General features: G+C 37.9%; 1 protein-coding gene and 1 long non-coding RNA gene across 2 annotated transcripts; both read right to left on the bottom strand.

Moving 5' to 3' along the window:
* Window positions 1-9,912: 9,912 nt before the first annotated feature.
* On the bottom strand, window positions 9,913-10,673 carry LOC112843358 (uncharacterized). Its single transcript, XR_003215679.1, has 2 exons — window positions 10,471-10,673; window positions 9,913-9,991 (listed from the first exon to the last, which is right to left on the bottom strand). It is a non-coding gene; the product is annotated as an uncharacterized LOC112843358 (long non-coding RNA).
* Window positions 10,674-11,046: 373 nt separating this feature from the next.
* LOC100695447 (uncharacterized) lies at window positions 11,047-11,949 on the bottom strand. The gene is made up of 3 exons (XM_019362899.2): window positions 11,716-11,949; window positions 11,220-11,404; window positions 11,047-11,101 (listed from the first exon to the last, which is right to left on the bottom strand). Exons 1-3 carry the CDS (start codon window positions 11,836-11,838, stop codon window positions 11,047-11,049), a joined length of 363 nt encoding a protein of 120 aa, XP_019218444.1. The 5' UTR covers window positions 11,839-11,949.
* Between the last annotated feature and the right edge of the window lie 4,648 nt (window positions 11,950-16,597).

Here is a 16,597-nt window from a genome sequence, read left to right as displayed (position 1 = left end):
AAGCCCACCAACTTTAAACTCAGGACCTGCTGTGACGCAACAGTGCTAACCAATGTGCAACCATGCTGCTTAATTCATAATATGGTGTCATTCTGTGTGAACGCAGCCTGACAGTCTGCATTCACACAGAATGATGCTTCATAATCATATTTATTCTGTCATTGCTTTACTATCTGAGAGCTGTGTCCATTGGTGAGAATGATTTTGCGTACTGCACTGATGCAACTACATGAAGGCATAGTAATTATTTCTTTATCTAATTCTTTTCCTTATTCTGGTGATAGCTTTTGGTTGTTAACCAGTTTGAAACATAAACATTAAGATGACACACACTGTTAATATGCTAATGCAGCGGCCCCCAATCCCCGGGACACGGACCAGTACCGGGCCGCGAGTGTTGAGGCTCAGGTGTGAAATTTATGGTTTTCAGGGTTTTTATCATTAACTCAGTTTCCCTGGGTCTTTTCCTGTGTTGTAGTTGTGTCTTATTTTGAAAGAAATATTCACTCGTTACCATAGCAACCAGAGAGCATTAAGGGGCAGAGAGGAGGATGTTACTCTCAATGTTGTTGGCGCATTTCAGGAGGATGTTGCTAATAAAGTTACACAATTACACAGTGAATTTGCGTTTATTATTATATTTACAAAATACCACAGTTTATGTCTCGGTCGTATCATTTTTCTTTGTTGTATTTATCCATGACACCTTAAAGGCCGGTCTGTGAAAATATTGTCTGACGTTAAACCGTGGTGCAAAAAAGGTTGGGGACTGCTGTGCTAATGTACTGGCCAAAGTACATAGATCAATGAAACTAATAGTTTACCAAATTTCTTTACGCCAAGCAATTATTACTGACCACAGAGGCTGTATGGTTTTCTTTCTCTACCATCATTTCCCTGTTGGACAGCAGCACTCACTCTTTAATGTCCTTTCTTTTTTTCCATTTTCATTGTATAATATCTTGGGAATTTCTAGGCCCTTCCATAGGATAATTTCTACTTGCTATATAATATTATTGCTGAAATATAAAACAAATGATAGTAACTTACTGTTCGGAGATGGGCTTGGTCCTTTTCCACTGACTGCTGAAAGTATGACAGGTAGGAGAAATATGATTAATCCAGAGAATATAGCTCACAGTGTTACTTATGTTAAAAACACTCTGAGCTGCCAGTGCTACTGCAGCCTCCTAGTAGATACACAAATGCTCTTAATTTGAAAATCCTAAGTGACATCCTTCTTGAGTTGACCTTGACGCAAGGTCACTAAAATTCAAGCTTGTCCGAGATTTTTTGTAAATGCACCTATGGCATTAATTTTATAATCCTACATCACATTTACTGGCTACAAGCCTTTCACCCTTCAGCCGTTTACAGCTGAGGGTAAAAGGCAACATTGATGTATACTCAGGATCTTGGATCCAGATTAGGGCTGCAACAATTCATTGAGTATTTCTAGTAATTTGATTATAAAAAATGTTGGACACAAATACTTTGCTCTGACGCTTCGTTTAAGGCATCGCTTTGTAACGCACCTTTGTCACCACAGAAATGCGAAAACGAGCATTTTGCCCACATTTGCAACTAAAAACGGGTGTACAGAGCAGCGCAATCAGCTGATGCGATCAGTGCTACTTTGTGCAATGAAAAACATATAATAATAAAATCTCTCAGTTCACAAGCACATCCAGACAATTTACAACACAACAGCCCACTACATACATACCACAAACATGTTTCTCACAGAGGCACGATCGGGAATCCTATCAGCAGGTCTGCAGGGAAAGTAGGTCAATGTGTGTGAAGGGGAAAAATAAATATGAAAGCCCGGACACTTCAGAGAGATGGCACACCTTTTGAAGCCGCCACCCCTCCACATCACCACTAAATTATTACTTAATTTAAGAAGTGAGTAAAAGAAAAGCACAAATGTGTTTTTGTTTTTACTTTTCCTGCAGACATGCTGATGGATGTCAGGATGTAATTGTTACAGCCAGGGGCAGCACAAAAGTGATCCACTTAAGCTCGTTTTTCCTTTGAGTTATTGGTTCTGTTAATATTTAGCTAACATAAACGAATGTAAGTCTACTGACAAACCAACCTGGTGACGTGCCGTCCTGTACCAACAGAAGATGGCACTATACATGTTTTTAAATGTTTAACTTTCAACATTTTTCTTAAATTCAGCTCCACAGACAGTGAAACATCTCAGCTTTTGAAAGCAGCGTAAATTAGCTTTTATAAGTTCAGTGTTTCATGTCCTCTTCATAATGAACTCCATTACAAAGCATTTTGTGTTTACTTGTGTTATCTTTGTATAATATCTCATGTTTAATCTGATCTGAAACATTTAAGAGTGGGCAAACACTTATTACATCACTGTAAGAAGAATATTCAGGCATCTGTTTCAGGTCTCATTTTAAAAATATCTGTACTTTCTACTCCTTATGTTTGAAACAGGCTCGGTACCAATGATTTAAGACATTCGGGGGGGAAGTATCTCAGGTCACTGCGAGCCTTTAAACATCAAACTAATTTGAGCTTAAACAGTAACACTGTAACTGTTACAGTAACAGTAATTGGCTTTGATCAGTGGTTGTTGATCAATGGACATGAGAATTTGCATATTAACCTTTTCGTGCATGAATTATGACAGCCTCAATCAGGATGTTTTTCCTAAGTATTTTTATTCATCTTTAGGCATGAAAAAAAGATTTTTTTTAACTTGTTTTTTTAAAACATGTACTTTTTACAGAGTTTTTTTTACATGTCCACTTAGGTGGACATCATACATTTTGACTTATGAATTTGACAAACGAATACACATCAGTGTCCAGTGTAGTAGTTTATGTGCAAGTATGCCATCAACACTGACAAAAGTACAAGAAAACAGCCTTTGAATAGCTGTCCACTGTAGTGACCACTATGCGTGAAAGAGATATTGATAAAGGACCAGACCTCCCAGCCCATTGTTCCCTCAGTGGTGCTAGTTTCACTTGTTCTGCAAATGTTCTGTTCATAAGGTTGGGGAAAATGCAGTCAGCTGAGACTCAAGAAGTCACTTGGATGAGTAATGAAACGGTTCTCCCGCTGAAAACGCTACGTCCAGATGAACACAATCAACCTTTGATGATTGGCCATAAAAGCTCCCTTTCTGCAGCGAGTCCTCAGTTCTTTTTTTGCTCACTACCCTGATTTAGACACTAGCTTCCTAGACTAGATCAGCTAAGCTACAGCATGTGTTTTTGCTTTCTACAGACTTTATCACAACCACATTTTACACTGCTGACACGTTTACATTTGGTTCTGCAAATAAATGTTTCTTTAACCAGTTACTAACTCGTCCAATCTCCCTTTGTTTTATTGCTGATTACAAGCCTGTTTGTAACTTTTCCATTATTTCAACAAAGCCAATTATTTGAATAACTTCTTAAGATTTCATGCGTAGAACTGGGAGCCTATCCAGGCTGTTATAGAGGGGGGTACACCCTCGCCAGTCTATCACAGGGTTAACACAGAGAGAGACCCATTCACAAAATATATCTAACATTAAAAAAAAAAAGTTGAATAATTAATACGACTAGAAAAGCATTATATGTTAGTTTATCTACTATTACCATTAAATTAATTATTTATGCTGCCATTTATCACTTCTGATGGAATTGTACATATTTTAGGCAAATTAGCTTATGATATGGAATGCCACTAGCCTCAGTGTACTTACGCTTGAGATTTATATCACAACTGTCTTCTGTTTTCTTTGATGTAAGTACAGAGCAACTGTATGTCCCGAAATGAGACTGAGAAACCACCAGTTGCAGTGAAGAGTTCCCTTTTGGTAGTTGCTGTTTAAAAACAGATGTTTTTCCATTGTAGATATTTGCTTGGTAATCAAGATAATCTTCTCCTTGTCTGTGCACATGGACCTCAGTTGTCCCATTTACCATCCACTCCACTCTAATGACATTGGTTTGAGGATCAGTGAAGCACGGCAGAATCACTGTGTCACCAATTTCTGCTTCGATGGTTTTTGGACACTTCAAGGAGAATGAGTCTGAAAAATAAAGATAAAAATGTGAAAATAGATCATTGTAATTAGCCTTAATACAGTCATCAGCAAAATACAAAACTGAAGATAGTTAGTAACTTGACCCTCATAATGGAGTCATAACCTCTGACAGCCTTCATTTGCGAGATAAAACAAGCAGAAGTATGTTCAATTTAGGGCTGATGTCAAAGATAAAGAAAGCTAAATATTTTCATTGTATTTACACATCATGTTAAATATTCTAAAGTACAGTCAAGGGTCAAATAAAAAAGGTGAAGATGGAATTTGAATAAGGGTCTCCTGGATGAGTTGGAGGTAGTGTGGGTTTAAGTGTGTGTGTTCTTCGTGCATGTGTGTCTGCATGTTTAAGTGTGCTAGTGAATGAGTGAGTTGTCTGCAAGCCTTTAAAGTTGTAAGTGGTGTGGGTTATATGATGTATATAATATACATGGATGTCAATAATTCTAAAGTTTGCCCTGCGCTTTGATGCTAAATTTTGTTGTGCTGAAAACAAGATGTTACGATGGTGTAGATGCTGAGAATGAATGGTAATAACAATAATAATAATTGACCCATGTACATTATTTATCGGCTTTTATTTTTATGTTTTCAAAAATCAATCAAGTTGTATAAATATAATACTTCATATTATTTCACTTTAAAAAAATGTTATAAAAGCCTTGAAATAAAATGGCCTAGTACACCCAACGTGCACCTTTAGATTCACTGGTGCGTGCTAGACGTCATCACTGCAATAGAAAGTGGAACGACGGCAGTCAACGTTCTGCAAGCTGCCTAATTTAAAGAGGACAGGAAACACTAAACATATATAGGCTAATTTACACCATGGAGCCCTGTTCTCAAAAACTTACACAGATGTAATTCTGTGTAGCTGGGTTAAAGAAATAAGTGCTTAAAGTATTAAAAAATGTGAAATGGATTGTGACCCACAGTCTTTGTGGCGCATCGGTCAGTCATGCACCTCTTTATTTTTGCAACTTGGCGCATTACATCACAGGTGTAAATGGCTGCATCTGTGTGATGATAGGGCACCAGTGAGCAAAGCAACCACTGCGGAGGCTATGTTGGTGCTTTAAGTCACCATGTAAGCACAAGTGTTTCTCACACATTTGTGACTAAAAACAGGCCTGCAACAGAAACATATGTAGGAGCAGCATGTGGATATAAATTATGATGATATTAAACCCACATAGCCCCCAGTTTCAAACAGAAACACTGCCATTGCAGAGAGCGTGAGCTCAGACTGAGGGAAAAAACATTTCTGTAGCTTCCAAAACAGCAGCATCCCTTCCTATCATTACCATTAAAATCACAACAACAGTCGCCATAAAGATTTGGTGCTGTATAAATAAATTGAACTGAGTTATTACACAGCATTTTCCTAACCAAAGAATCCGCTCTTGGTTGTTCATTCTTACTTATAAAATAAACAGTGTATTTACAGCGTATCTGGCATTCGCACATTTTTTTCTGTTCAAATTCTGGGCCTTACTTGGGTCTTCCATCGCCTAGCATTTATAAACTCCACAAGCTTCATCCTGGTACATGGCTACATGTTTGTTCCAGCTAGGTCTGATGTTAGGGTTCTTATGCCTACATTGTAAGTGGTAAACTGTTTGATAAACAGAGCAGCCACTATATAATGATACACGGAGTGGAGTTTGTTTATGGACAACATTCTTACAGTTGACATCCTTGCACAAAATAGCTTCTTTGGGCAAATAGTTGTTGCTCTTTAGTAGGGGTGAGTTTTGATTATCGATTTTTTGATTAAAATCGATTCTAGCTAGGATAACGTGATATCGATTCATTAAAATCCTGAATCGACTGCGTTTTTTTCTCTCTCCAACCAAATTTGACTGAACCAGCAGCAACAAACATAAACAATCTTTTGCTGTTTTGCTTCGATCACGATAAAAATCACACTTCCTGCACAGCTCTCTCTCAGTGTACTTCAAGAACAGTTTCCCATCTAAAAATCTCTGTTTTCTGCATTATTCGCTGTCTTATTTTGCACAAGTCTACCATTACGTACAGCGCTGTCAGCCGCTGTTTTTTTTTAAAAATTTAACTGACTTCCAACAAGAAAGCCTCATTTCTGCTGTTCAATACTGCAGAAATTTAATCTTTCTAAAATTAAGCAAAATTGCAAAATCCTTGGCTGTGTCTCTAATAAAACCTCTATAACTGTTCTGCTTCACTTCAGCAGCATCAGGTAATGTTCATATGTTGATTCATGGTTGTCTTCAGTTTTTGTTCTACTGCAGAATATTTTAAGGTTATCTGCTATAAAAACCCAGTCCACGAAAATCTCCTTCATGTTTTTCTGTGTTTTATCCTCAGTTCCAAAGGCTTGGAAAAAACAAATGATTACACCTCTGATGAAGTCTCAAGTGTCAGCTTTCTTTTTATAGATATAAAAATATGGATATATACTTTTAAATGATCAGAATTATAATATTTCTGACTGTCTGAGGCACAATTTCCCCCAATTCAAATCGAATAAATTCTAGAAATCACTGACAATACCCAACCCCACTCATTAGTATAATAAGCTAAGAAGTCGTGTTCACTAAATGCTGACCAGTCTAATTTTACACTGGTAGCAATATTATTTCCAGTTGTTGCTGGCATTTGATCCACATTCACAGTAAAACCAAAAGGTATACGGTCTGAATCAGTTACCTCATACTTAATAGTCATGTTTTCTAAATATGCATGTCCATCAGCTGTACAGATACATGGTGTACTATGCCAGGCTTCACTTATGTGTCCTTATCCGTAGTAAGTAACACTTTGGTAGAAAGGATAAACTTATCATCTTCACAAAAATGGGTTAATGGTTAGAAAACCAAGAATTGCTGTCTGAAAGATCAGCACTGAAATCACCCACAACATATATAATGTAAGTGTCGTTAGCTACGGCAGTTGTAAGACAGCACCCGAAGAGATATCTTCATGTTGATACGTTAGCACCAAAGTTAGCCCCTGCTGGATCCACTTTAGCTGTGTCATGCTTCTCGTAGTTAAGCTAAAAGCTATGCTACGAGAAGCCGTAAGACCGTCAGAAGGTATGTGCTCACTCTACTATCACTCAACCTTTATAGAAAGAATCAAATTAAGTTCACCTGGCTCTGAATCAGTCGCAATGACATCTCCAACAAGCAAACCTTTAAGGAAATGTAGCAGAAGCAAAGTTAAACGGTTCCAATTCATTGTCAGAGCTGTTTATCGGGGAACATGCCTGACCGTGAAAGGAGGAAAAACAATCTTTGACCCGGAAGTGGCGCTGCATCAATTATCAATGATCTTCTTGTTGCATTACCGCCACCAACTGGTATGGAGTAAGATAAGATGGCCTTTATTAGTCCCACAGGTGGGAAATTTGTTTTGTTACAGCAAAAGTGCAAAGTTATGTAGCAGAAATTAGAAAACACTGGAATGCAATAAAATACAATAAAATAGAATAAAATACTATATACAATAGAATAAAGTAGAATAGAATAATATATACAATAGAATAAAATAGAAATACAAATACTATATACAACTGAGTAGGAAAATACAAAAACACAACTTCGTCAGAAGAAGAATTGCACGTTGAATAGGAATAGGAATTGAATAGGAACGTCGCTCCAAAAAAGAAAAAAGAAAAAGAAAAGAAAAAACAAACTATCAGATTCTCTCAAACAATTTACTCTTTTAAAAAATGGGAAAAGGACTGATAACTTTAACTTCTTGAGTTCTTTTGGAGTAAATCATTTTGGGTCAGTTGTCTTTGCTCCACCTGATACTTCTGACAGTGTAATATAACGTTCTAGTTTCCTCTTCTCCAAATTATCAACAGTGGCAACATTTTTGACTCCTATGAATAAAGGACCTGTCTTTTAATGTCAAATCTAGCCTTTATTTAACAACATAAGCAAACTCTATGTTACAATGATTGCACAGCCATTAAGGATCAAATCAATGTTCTGTTTTTTCTCCCTCTGCTTGCTTCTTACTGTCTTTGAGGCTCGGGACCAGCACTCCTGCTGTTGGACAGAAAGACATCAGTAAGTGTTTTGGTTTTCCAATATATTAGCAACTGTCAGTGACATTTATATTAATCAGGCTGAACTTTAATCATACTTTAGATCAGCCTGTTTATTGTTTTATTTGTGCTTTGGTTTGGGGAAGTTGTTTCTTTACTGATCTTTTCCTGTCTTCTGTTATTAGACTTGAGATATGACTGCACTATGCTGTTGCTGGTGACCACAGTTAATTCTACAAGACATGCTGTGTAAGTAAACAAACAACAACAGTTTGGTCTGCGTTTCTTGAAAGATCACATCCCCCAAACTTAGTTTAGAGGGTCTACACTGTATATAGTCAAGTCTGCAAGTTTTCTAACAGCAAAATTTGTTTTGTGCCCAAAATCATTTTGCACATCATTAGAATGAAAGTTATTGGCCATGTTTGCATAGCCCTTTTTAAAATGATGCTTTCATGACATTATTGTGTGTTGGGTGGTGGTCAGGGCTATCCAGACTGACAATTGGAACATTGAATGTCACCTCTCCGGTGGGGAGGGAGCCTGAGATCGTCTAAATTGGAGTCTGTTTTATACCAAATGCAGAAAAAAATGTTTTAAGAAAGCAATTAAGTTCATGTTCCAAAAATATGATTGTTTGCTTGCAGGACACCAGGAGGGATGAGTCCTCCGTCACAGATGGTGTGGTCAGTGAAGATGGTCGCCTGCAGGTTCAAGCTCATTGCATCTCCAACCCACATCCACTGCCACTGTACTTAAGGGAAGTTAAAAACTTTCTTCTGCACCTACATTTGGATCACCTCGATCCATGACAGTCATTCAGGCAGTAATGCCTGGACTGGAAACAAGCATCCTTAAAATAATACAACATTCCAGCTCATGTGTTGGAATGGAAAACAAATGTGTTGTTTAAATTAGAGACTGCACTTGTGACAGAACAATAAATATTTTATTTTGATTATGTAAGTAATGTAAGTACAAAACAAACTGTGGTAGACCTAAACTTATTTTCAGGATAATTACATCTGAGACTTTGTTTCATTGTAAGATTATAACAGTGATGGCAATATAATTGTTTGTTGTTCAGCAGAACAGTGTCCAGTATGTTGGCTGTTGTACTTTGTTGTGTTTGAAAATAAAAGTTGGGCTGATTTTAACATCATTACAAAAAGTGTTGTTAATTATTTTTAATCATATTCAGGTTACCACAAATTGTTTTTTCATTTAGTTGAACTTGAAATGTTTGTCAGTAGGTAAACAATTAGTATTGTACAGTCAGAAATATCAAGTTATTCTTAATACTGCAGACTTGCAATGTATAAGTTGTCCTAACAGTCATCTCAAGTAAGCTTTACTTAGTTTTTTTGAGGCAACGAGTTTCCTCAATTTTTTTGAGTTCTGGGAACTGACACGGCTGTACAGTGTACTCAAAATGAGTAAGTTGCCCTAACTTGGTCATCTTAAGTAAACTTGATCCAATTTTTTTTAGTTCTGGGAACAAATGAGCTTGTACAGAGTACTCAAAATAAATAAGCTGTCCTAATTTAACTATTTTTAGCTAAGCTTTACTCAATTTTTTTGAGGCAACGAGTTTCCATAATTTTTTTTGAGTTCTGGGAACTAATTAGATTTTACAGTGTAGGCGTCTCAAATGATTGCAATTATCAACTCAAGGTCAAGGTCAGAGGTCAAAATCAATCAATTTTCCTCCTGGTGGAGCATAGGTGTTATAGCGGACGCCCTGGACCACTATCTCTGAGACGTGATTCGGTACTGTTCCCTGGTAATAACGTCCGGTCAGAGACAGAAATGATGTCAGAGTGGAAGAACTTTATTTGCCACGAGCCCACATCGAACACACACTCTCGCTGGCAAGTAAGGATGTGGTTCTGTAATTAATACAAATAAGAAATAACATAAACATCTCTCTTGCTTGTCTATCATTTCTCATACCTCCGTATTACAGAGAACAACATACCAGATTACAAAAGGGCAGATCCCGATACCAGAAACAGAGCTTAGAGTAATAACATAACAGGATGGCATAAACACAGAATCATAATCAATTTAGGCCAATTCTTTCATTTGTGGGTCAACACCACCCTCTAGTGGACACAATCACTCAGTCAAAGGCCGCCATGTGTATGCGGCTTTATAAACAAGAACTGATTCGTATGCTAACTTAGTAACTCCATCAGGTAAAATCTTTGGGAACATTAACTCCCCACAATAACTGAAACAACTTAGAAACGAGGAATATCCTGTGGAGCCAGGCTACTACTTACTTATTCCTACAGCAATAGTAACAGATGTCTACATTGGTACATTAACAGTAACAGAAATAACATACATTCCCAACGTGACTTACTGGTTCTATGAACGCACTCTTGCCCGCCTTAGTCCGATTCAACTCAAGTCCACAACTTGCCTGCAGCAGCGTTACTCTCCGACTACACTTTTAATTGCCACAGCAAGGAGAGAACGGGTGAGCACTCTGATTGGCTGCTGGCCCCTGGGGGAATCATGCTCCTCCCATGCAGGTAACGCATGCCCTGGACGGAGGACTTTTTAACAATAGGTCTGTCTAGGTCAGAGGTCAAGTTTACTGAAAATCTTGTACATACAGATTGATGTATGTAAATAGATCTTTGCGAAATAGCAGGCAATCAGGTTTTGATGATGTTTTAGGTAAGACAAGTCAGGTAAGACTACACTGAATGAAAAAGGGTTCACATATATTAAGGTGTGATGCACGTGTGTGTTTTGGACAAACGTGCAAGGAGGTACGTGACATTTGATGCATTGTTAATTGTTGTTTTTGGTTTTTAATGTTTGTTAACTATAATTCTTACGCTGATTGGCAAGACTAGAGAGAACATAGAAATTCCTTTTGTGTTGTGTCTGGCAGGACATCTGGCATTAAATCAAAATCAAATATGCAGTGCTACCTGTAATAGTGTGGCAGCCCATTGCAAATGCGGGAGGAGATGACAGTAGCTCTGTTACATAATCGGATTGCCTCAAATTAGGATTAGGTGCTGGTTTGGAGTTATCATCTATGATAATTTAGACCTGAGAGGATTAAACATTTCTTTTTTTATCTGATGTGTTACTGACCGTAGCTGAAACACAGCATTGCTGGAAACCTCCCGAGTCATGACTCCTTCCCTCTGACACCACTCTTTGTCCTCCTCATCCACAATGCTCAGCTCCACACTCTCACTACCACAGTCACCGCTGACACAGCTCCACGTGTCTTGATCGGTGCATGAGCGAAAGCTCAGCTTGTAGTGAAAGACCACCTGTAATATTGTAACAATAACACCTGTTGTGATATTATAAAGAGGCCATGCACTGTTCAAATAAAGTCAGTGCTTTTAGGAGCCTTTTGAAATGTCAGTGAATAATAATTAACAACAGCAATGCCAACAACATATCAAATCCTTGGCTTAGAGAGTGCAGTAAGGATTGCACTGTGGGTTCACACTGTGTTGTGCACAGCAGAGAAGTGCTTGCCTTTAATTCAATCCCCCTTAAGTAATAAGTAAAAATCTGAGCCCCTGTTTCAGACTAAAATAAAGAGTCCTGGCATTAATGTTATAGGTACACCTACCGTGAGGGAGCCATTATGTGTCTTGTCTTTGGGGGTAAAAGTCATCACTGTCCCAAAGAAATGGTTAGCCTGAGAACCAAAGAGCAGCAGCAGTAGAAAAAGGAGCAGCATGTTTATATCCATAGTTGTGATCAGTCAAACTGTGCAGCCCTAAAATAAAGTTTAAAATAGGGTAAAATAAAGTCCTTGACCCAGTAATGTATGGCTCTGAAATGAAACAAACAACGTGTGTTTCTCCCAGTACTCCTCCTACTTTTGTCTCCTCCCTTTACAACTATAACTATGACACAGTTAGGCTGTAAACTGAGAGCAGACAAACAGAGGCTGTCTGTTCAGTCAAGGCTTCATCATACAAGCATGACTTTTCTCTTGATCCTGTTTACTTAGAGTTAACTAACTTTTTGCTCTAATCAATCTGATTTTGTATTGAGGAGCCCCACCTTTAAAGTCCACATCTCTTTCTCTCCCACTCTCTTGTTTTTGACAAAGTAGCAGTGGAAATATGATATGTGGCTTCTGCCATTCATGAGCGTGAGAAGGAAGCAGAAGGGTGTGCCAACTGCTACCACCATCCAAACATTCTGGCACTGCAGGAAGCTGACTCACCCACTTTTACAAGCTTTAATTATTCCCACAATAGTGCTGTGATTATGTGCAGATTTACTCTTAAATCATGCAGTCTGATTCAGTGTGAACTACTATGTTAAACAGCAACTACACATTACTTATAGGTCCTAAAGTACTTTTTCTATCTTTATGTAAGACATTCCATTTCATTTGTATGCAGATAATGGATTCTGGATTTTCAGGCCATTTTCACTTGCCTGGGTCTAAAATGATGCAGTTTTGTCTCAGCCACTGCTCTGTCACAGTTAGGCTCTCCTTTGGCAGTGGTGCAACCCAGTGGGAACCTCTGGGAATGGAAAATAAAGTCATCACTAAAGTGCCAATAATGGCTCAGCAGCACATCAGACTACAATTAAGTGTAGCTGACAAAGATTGAGTGTGTAATGTTTTCCATTGTGAGGTGATTATACAGGTGATATGGTGGATTTTGAAGCTGCCAGCTGACTGTAAGTGGTCACCAAACTAGTTCTATAAAGCAACCATTTGAAAGGTAATGAGATCTTAAGTTCCTTGCACAGACTCCCATGATAAATGTCCAACTTAACACCAGAAAAAAAGGAGCCAGTAGGCATCATTTTCCCAAAGATGGTGCAAAACAAAACAAAATTGAAAAGCAGCAGGAAATTGACTTAACTGTGCTATTTATATTGTAAATAGCACAGTTGTCAGAGTTGGCCTAATGTTTTTCAAATGTTTAAGTTGGGGGAAACAAGCTTTTCCCTTTTTCAAAAACAGCTGCAACATTTTAGTACCAAGGAAATGCTGGACACCAAACTGGAGCCACAGATGTCAGTGGCTATTGGAGGACCTGGCACAAGAATTTCAGCAGTGACTCACATCTGCCCACATATTCTGTCTGCCACGATCTCTTTCCTATTTAAATTTCTCCAACATCTGGAAGACATGCTTTGTAATATTTAGCTCTGGAATTTGTTAAAATGTGGGTTGGTCTTCAAAAGGCACCAGAACAGAATTGGCTTCACATTGTATGAAATGAGGACCAATGGAAATAACTTTAGTTCTCTAGTCATCACTTTTATAGTCACCTACATTAAAACATAGTATGATGAACTTAGACTGCTTTACTTAGGATACTTTTTAGCCTTTTAACTGCAGACCTCTGAGGGGGGCGGGCAGTCCCTAGACTGGAAAATGACAGACAAAACTATCCAATTGTATGTTAACTAGAAAACGTTTGCTCTGCTCCAAAGAGCTCCAAGAATAAAAAATGCTGCTCTATCTGCAGAACAATCCCTCATATAATTGATACTTATGGTACAACTTGCTGGCAGCATTCCTGCATGTTTGGCTTTGATATAAATGCTAGAACCTTTAGCTGTTGGCATAGGTGTGTCTTTATTTATCATACTTACAGTGTCTCCATTGTGAGCAGACACATACAGACATGTCCATGTATGATCATGTACAAACTTGCTCTCATGTTGCCAGGCAGTGAAAATAACCAGTTGATAAATATCTGGTCTGATCAGTACATGCTGACCTCAGTACTGAGGTAGTTTTTAGTTGAAGAACCCAAATATTAACATTGTCAGTGTGTAATCTACCACAGATGTGTCAAACTCAGTGTCACTAAAGGCAACACTATGAAATGAGAATCAGAGAATGAGTTAAAATGTGCACAGAAATTCCCTCTCTGGTGGAAAAGGTTTGGTGCACTGAACACTGAATAAATAAGGAAACCAATAACATAGGTTCAAAGGTCATTGTCATAAAATGCAGTCAAGGAGTTAATAAATGAAAAGCTCCTGTTGATAACAGTTCAACAGGGACTACTGTGAGTGTTAGGATACCGACAGACATCAATGTTGCCATAACATGTAAATGTGTTAATCAGCTGAGAATCAATGACAGCTGCACCAAAGTATCCAAAGAATACATCAGTGAGCAAAATGTTTCTTGAGCTAGAGGAAATGAGGCTCTTAAACCAAAGTAATCATTTCAAAGTATCCGTTTCATTTTTTTGAGCATATATATGACTTGTAAAGAGTCTGGACTGCCCAGAAAAGTTAATGATAGACAATTTGTCAGGAAGAATTAATGATGACAGTGAATTAAATAATTCCAAAATTATCTGTGTATTTTTTTTTAAAGAGATACAGATAACAAATCCAAAAAATGACAAAGAAGTTCACTCAGGAAATAGAAAGATCTTGTTAAGGCCAACATGAAATGGTACATTTCCTCATTTCAAGCATCTAATATGATCTGGTATTCTGTTCAGTTCAATTCATTTTTATTTATACAACATCACAAGAACAGGTGCCTCAAGGTGTGTAAGGTAGAGACCCTACAATAATACAGAGAAACCCCAACAATCAGATGACCCCTTATGAGCAAGCACTTGGTGAAAGTGGAAAGAAAAACATGTTTTTAACAGGAAGAAACCTCCAGCAGAACCAGGCTCTGGGAGGGCTGGGAGGGCTGGGAGGGCTGGCCATTGCTGCAATCAATTGGGCGTGAGTGGAGGGAGAGCTGGTATCTTCTATCGTAAATAAAATAATTTTTTTATTGTTTATTTTTTTAACAACTGTGAGCCAATTTGGGATTAGGATTATGGTTTAGAATGTCCAACATAAAAATGTCCTCAGCGAAGATCGACTAACAAAAAAACCTCAGTGGTGAGAAATACCCGCCCTCTTGCAACACTACATTTTGTACCATATTGGTTGAATATTTTCATATTTTTTGAGGTTTTTAGCTCTGATGCACGACGTTTTACTTTCACATATTGTCTCTGTAGATATTTCCTTTTGCCAGTATTTAATTTTTTCTCTGATAAAACAGAGTCACCAGCATCTGGGGGAGTCTGCCTGTAGCTTTAATGAACAACCTTGTACATTAATGACATCATTTCACCAACAGATGGAGCCAAAGACTCAAAACAGTTCATTGACCATTTATGTGAGGCTTTGACAGTAAAATGCAGATCTGCATTATATAACTTTTACATTTGTAGAAATTGGATTGGGACACAAGAAGCGAGCAGCTGAAAGTAGCTAGAAGACCAGTGATATCCAGATTCTACAGGTTTGTTTTTCCCATCTTCATCCAAAGCTCCAACTTTTTTCTGTAAAATTCAAAAACAAACCAAAAAGACAGGTGAACCACAGCCTTAAATAATGTGTATCATCAGAAAATCCTTTTAAAAAGTTTGGAAAAGTAGCAAATGTTGTGACTCACAGAGCACAGGAGAACTTCGATTCAAAGCCCACAAGGCAACGCCAACAATGGCTGCGACGGCTCCAACACCAAACACAATACCAACAACTTTGCCAGCGCCCATGCTGTCGTCACCTGTATGTAGAAGAAGGATAAACATAAAAGCTGACAATCTTTAAGCTGCTTTTAAGCTCAAACAATATTTCCATGACAGCTACACACTTTCAAGATATGAAAAATAATCACATTTACCTGATCCTGTGGACTCATATAGCACCTTCTCCTGATCTTCTGTTTCATTTACTATTAAATAACAGAGAAATGTAGTGAAAGATGTGGTAAATCCAAACATCAAACATGAGATTTTACTTCAACACATCAAACATCTAAAAGAATCTCATGTATTCTGTTGCAAAAAAAACCCAATATGACAGGAAGTACAATTGTTAACCGTCTTTGTGCCACTGGTTATAATTAATAGCTAATAATAAGAGTTTGAACTGCCATCATGATACAGGCCTTTGGCAATATTCATGATCTGCATCAGCTCCTCTATATTTCACGTACTGAACAGAAGAGTGGTTGTTTGTTCTGGGGTGGTTGAAGGCAGAACAGTTGTTGGCAGAGGAGTGGTGATTGGTCCTGAAAATATAATACACAAATATGTTAAAATAAACAGTTACAGAAATCAATGAAGGAAATGTACATTTTTGGAGTTTACTCACTAATTTGAATGCTCACAATCACACAGCGTAGCTCAGAGTGATACTTGGCTGTACTGAGAGAAGAAATCCAAAAAAAGTAATTAAAAAATGAAACAGTACAACATATATCCATAAAAATGGTGGTGCGAAAATGTTTAAACCATCTGACTTTAACTCTGCCTGGACTACGAAGCAGATGGGATGGTTTTCTTCATATTCACTGTCAGATGGTGTCCAGGTCAGGATGAATTCTCCATGTGATACAACATGTTTCACAGCGGTGTGTGGTCCACTGAACAAAAGCTTCAAAACCCTTACAAAAACACACAAAATAGAGATTTGGCATATACGGGTAAATCAGAGTGCAAACA

Source organism: Oreochromis niloticus, linkage group LG3 (genome assembly GCF_001858045.2).
Source record: "Oreochromis niloticus isolate F11D_XX linkage group LG3, O_niloticus_UMD_NMBU, whole genome shotgun sequence".
In the NCBI taxonomy this organism is placed as follows: Eukaryota; Metazoa; Chordata; class Actinopteri; order Cichliformes; family Cichlidae; genus Oreochromis; species Oreochromis niloticus.
This window is presented reverse-complemented; position numbering and strand designations above follow the sequence as displayed.

Bases quoted from the DNA above. Each gene is read 5' to 3' on its own strand.
- LOC100695447 (XM_019362899.2), bottom strand. From the start codon at position 11,838: ATGGATATAAACATGCTGCTCCTTTTTCTACTGCTGCTGCTCTTTGGT. The intron at 11,405-11,715 runs GTAGGTGTACCT...ACAATATTACAG, and splicing joins CACATAATGGCTCCCTCACG to GTGGTCTTTCACTACAAGCT. The intron at 11,102-11,219 runs GTCAGTAACACA...ATTATGTAACAG, and splicing joins AATGCTGTGTTTCAGCTACG to AGCTACTGTCATCTCCTCCC.